The sequence below is a fragment of the Mesitornis unicolor genome, unplaced genomic scaffold, assembly GCF_000695765.1.
Source record: "Mesitornis unicolor isolate BGI_N332 unplaced genomic scaffold, ASM69576v1 scaffold2633, whole genome shotgun sequence".
Classification (NCBI taxonomy): Eukaryota; Metazoa; Chordata; class Aves; order Mesitornithiformes; family Mesitornithidae; genus Mesitornis; species Mesitornis unicolor.
In genome coordinates, this window is record NW_010175115.1 from 614 (window position 1) to 4,792 (window position 4,179).

Below are 4,179 nucleotides of genomic sequence, written 5' to 3' on the forward strand. Positions count from 1 at the left end.
GTTGGGCAAACCTCCAAGGGCAAACCCGTTCTCCCCATAAAAACTGCAGCTGTCAACACTACTGAAAGAAATCTTTGTGTTTTAGGATGATTGTGTAAAATCCAGAGTCCAACAACAACTCTGTCTGAGGCTCTAAGAGCTCTAGGCCTTCAGGAGGCACAGAGCAGTACTGAAGGTGTAGGGCAGTGGTTAACACACCAGGCTTGCTGTCCTTACAGCAGATAGTCGTGGGAGAGAGAGTTTGGTTAGGATTTTCAAGACAAAAAGGGAAGTATATGTTCTCATTGCTCTTTGAAAGGCAAAGACTCAGAGCCTAGCTTCACAAATGTCAGCTATTTTTGTTAATTGTCTTGTTTTCCACTAACAAGGTGTGATAATGATGACTTTTCAGATTAAATCGAGATCACAAAACCATTTGTGAAATGGACTGGTCAGACAAAGTAGAAACGTACAACATTGATGATAAATGTGGGAGGTACAGTAACCAGAGCACCAACATCCAGTTCCATCCTAACTCAGTGAAGTTCCAAGAGAGGTGAGTAGCCACTGTCCTTATCCTCCACAAATAACCCTGGTAAGGTACGAGACATCCTTAGTGCCAGTAAATGCTGTAATGCTGCTCTGAATGAAAGGTGTGATTGCTGCTTCTTTGGACATTCAATGCCATAGCTTTAAAATAGCCACATGGATATTAAGGGTAGTGCTACCATCTCAGCATGGCACACCACGGGTGGCAAAGTTGCTTCACTGTATGCAGACTGAGCTTGTAGAAGTTCTTCTTGGAACTAATTTGCTTTATACGTCTAAAGGATCACTATTAAAATAAATCCTGCTGCTTCTTTCTCCTCTTTCAGGCAGTGTTCATATGATGCAGTGTCCCAAGAGCATTGTAGTACCTTCTGCTGCTCTGCATGGCAAAGGATGACCAGAGATCTTGGTTCTTTTTCTTTCAAAGCAGACACAGATTGTAAAGCTTGAATATATTCGTGTGTTTATTTGCTGGTGACTTAGCTGCTTGTGCTTGCATAAAAAAAGCATGCGTGTATTTTTCTGCCTTAGTATTAGCTAAAGATGGAAGAACTTTGGATGAATTTGTCTTGTGTGTTACTTCCTTCAGAAGCCACAAGATGAATGAGAGTTTATTATTATTATTATAAAGGATTAGTCTTCTTCCTAAGTCTAGACTGCATGCAACAGCAAAAACAGAGGTTGACAACACTTTTGCAGGGAGAGAACCAGCATCAGATTGTCTTCTTAAGTGCAACTTGAATATAAGAGCAAGGTTCCTATTTTATACCACTGACCTCTTCTTCCAGTGCCTCAACGCCGGAGACGTGGGCCAAGTTCAGTCATGACAACATCTTCAGGGCAGAGCGAGAAAGGCTGGCATCCGTCAGTCTTCGTAACTTGATTGCCTGCGTTCTGGATGATGTATCTTGGGACCTGAGGATGCAGTGCGCTGCCGTCAATGAGGCGTTTGCCAAACGCTGCAAGGAGCTGTATGATACAAAACGAAAGCTTGAGTTTCATTTGCAAAAGGTAAATGTTGTTGTCTGAACGCTGGATACAGGCACTGTATTTGCTTTTGAGATCACAGTAGATTTATCCTCTAGAAAAAAAACACCTTTCTGCTTCTTTATGGACCAAAAATCAGATTCTCAGTGTAGCAGTAGAAATAAAGAGGTGAAAACTACCTTTGTACTTCAATTTTTCCTATATTCTGGCCAAATAGGAGGTCAAAAATATAACTGATACACTAGGATCATGAGCAGTTGTACAGCATGCACAGAGACAATGTGTATCTTTTCTGAAAGAGTTCTTTTTCTTGGGTGTCCTCTTTAGGTGCTGAAGCAGATCGCAGCTGAAGAAGCTAACATTGCTGCTCTCAAACAAGCCATCAAAGACAAAGAGGCCTCAGCGAAAGTTGCTCAAACACGGCTGTACGACCGCTCCTTCAGGCCCAACGTGGAGTTCTGCAGAGATGCAGCACAACTCAGGTAAACGCTATTAAACAAGTGATGTCAGGCAGTTTTTTGCACTTTTTATTGGTAACACGTAACCTTTAGCTTTTATTACTACGTTTGGATCTGATATAACTCAGAAATAATTCAGTTGACTGAATTGACTGTGAGGGAAACATCATTTTAACCTAATGTACCGACAAATCGAGCATCTATAGGCTCAACTCTCCCTTCTGTCTCTACGCTTTCTTCTCTGAACTGTGTGGTTTCTTTTTGGTTTAGATGATAAAAAAATATAATGTGGTAGCATGTGGATCGCTTGCAACCCTTCTGCTGTTAGCAGAAGTTCACCACAAGATGGACTGTGTGCTGAATGAATTCTGCTCCGAGTGCTGGGAACCCAAACGGGCTGCACGTATTCACAGTGCGAGACAAGTCCTCAGCACTGCGAAGCGTTAGGCTGGTGGCATTTGATTTTCAGCAATAATCCGTTTTAAAACTGGAGGTCAACAAATCCTTTCAAATTAAAGGTCTGAGGGCCACGTTTGGCAGTTTTGATCTCATTATGAGCTTTGTAATTGATTCTCCTCCTTCACGTTTTCCTGCCCTTAGGAAAAGTGGGAATCAGCTTTGCAGGCTTACAATTTCCTTGTAGCAAAGACACCTACCACTGAAAGCCAATCTGATCTTTCTACAGCATGAAGAAGTTACAGTTAATCCAAATGCTTTCTCAGGCACATGCATTTAAGGTCCTGATTCAGCAACCCATCCATGTGCAAGCTTTTCAGTATGTACAGTGCTTTTAATGGGAATTAAGGACACAGGCAAGTCCCTTGCTGAATGGGCATGTGTTTAATTGCCAGGCTTACTCTGTTTGTAGTTACTCAGTTTGCACAGCACACAGGGATCTTGTTTTCCCAGGAAGTAAATACGTGACTTTTCTGCAGGCAGACTGACTTGCAGCTGAAATTATGTGCTTCTTTTTAAATGGTTTGCTGCTTTTTTAAGATGCTTCATGTCTGCTCTTTAAAACACTTGTGCTTTTCAATGAAAGACTGTTTTCCAATCTCTGGTGCAAGTTTCGTCTTCAATACTTCAGCTTTATACCAGTGAAGAGATATCAAAAAACACAGAATCACAGAATCACAGAATCCCAGAACGTTAGGGATTGGAAGGGACCTCAAAGCTCATCCAGTCCAATCCCCCTGCCGGAGCAGGAACACCCAGATGAGGTTACACAGGAAGGCGTCCAGGCGGGTTTTGAATGTCTGCAGAGAAGGAGACTCCACAACCTCTCTGGGCAGCCTGGGCCAGGGCTCTGTCACCCTCACTGAGAAGAAGTTTCTTCTCAAATTGAAGTGGAACCTCCTGTGTTCCAGTTTGTGTCCGTTACCCCTTGTCCTATCATTGTTTGTCACCGAGAAGAGCCTGGCTCCATCCTCGTGACACTCACCCTTTAAATATTTATAAACATGAATGAGGTCTCCCCTCAGTCTCCTCTTCTGCAAACTAAAGAGCCCCAGCTCCCTCAGCCGCTCCTCATAAGGGAGATGCTCCACTCCCAGCAGTCTTAAAGACATTCTTGGTAATATCTAAATCATGGGAGATCTGTAGAAAAGCTGTGAAAGTGAGCTCTGATTTTGCCCAAGTCTGTAGGATCTCTCTGAGGTCCTTTTTTGTTGAGTATTATGATTCTATAGTTGATCTTGATTCCCTTTACAGTTCATCTGTCTTGCTGAACACAGACTGGCTTCTGCTCACTTCGTTATTAATGTCATTCTGTTCAGGTTGGTCAGTGAAGTTGAAGAATTGGCAGAGTCCACTGAAGCCCTGAAGAAAAAACTGATGGAGGCTGAGGATTCTCTGTGGAACCTGGAGGACACGCAGATGACTTTAGAAAAAGAAATAGCTGTGAAAACAAACAGTATTTTTATCGACAGGCAAAAGTGCATGACCCATCGCGCACGCTACCCTACTATTTTTAAATTAGCAGGTTACTAGGAGTGATATCTGTAGTAACTCTGCGAATTCTGGAAGAAAACTGTAGTCTAGAATCTTCCATATGAAATACATGAATTATACTATATACAGAAGTACTGGATTTGCTGTTATTTTCCTCTATTTGGATAAAAATGCATTATTATAGTATCACGGTGACTTTAAGAGTTCAGTCTGAGTAGAGATATTAATGGTGAGTTTAAAACACTGCTTAAAGGTA

General features: G+C 42.1%; 1 protein-coding gene across 1 annotated transcript; it reads left to right on the plus strand.

Annotated features, from left to right (window-relative positions):
* Window positions 1-391: 391 nt before the first annotated feature.
* On the plus strand, window positions 392-3,962 carry TEKT4 (tektin 4; the record flags this gene model as incomplete). The annotated part of the gene is made up of 4 exons (XM_010181253.1): window positions 392-535; window positions 1,317-1,539; window positions 1,843-1,997; window positions 3,749-3,962. Coding segments are annotated over 4 exons (736 nt in total), but the record flags the coding sequence as incomplete, so codon positions are not given.
* Window positions 3,963-4,179: the final 217 nt, after the last annotated feature.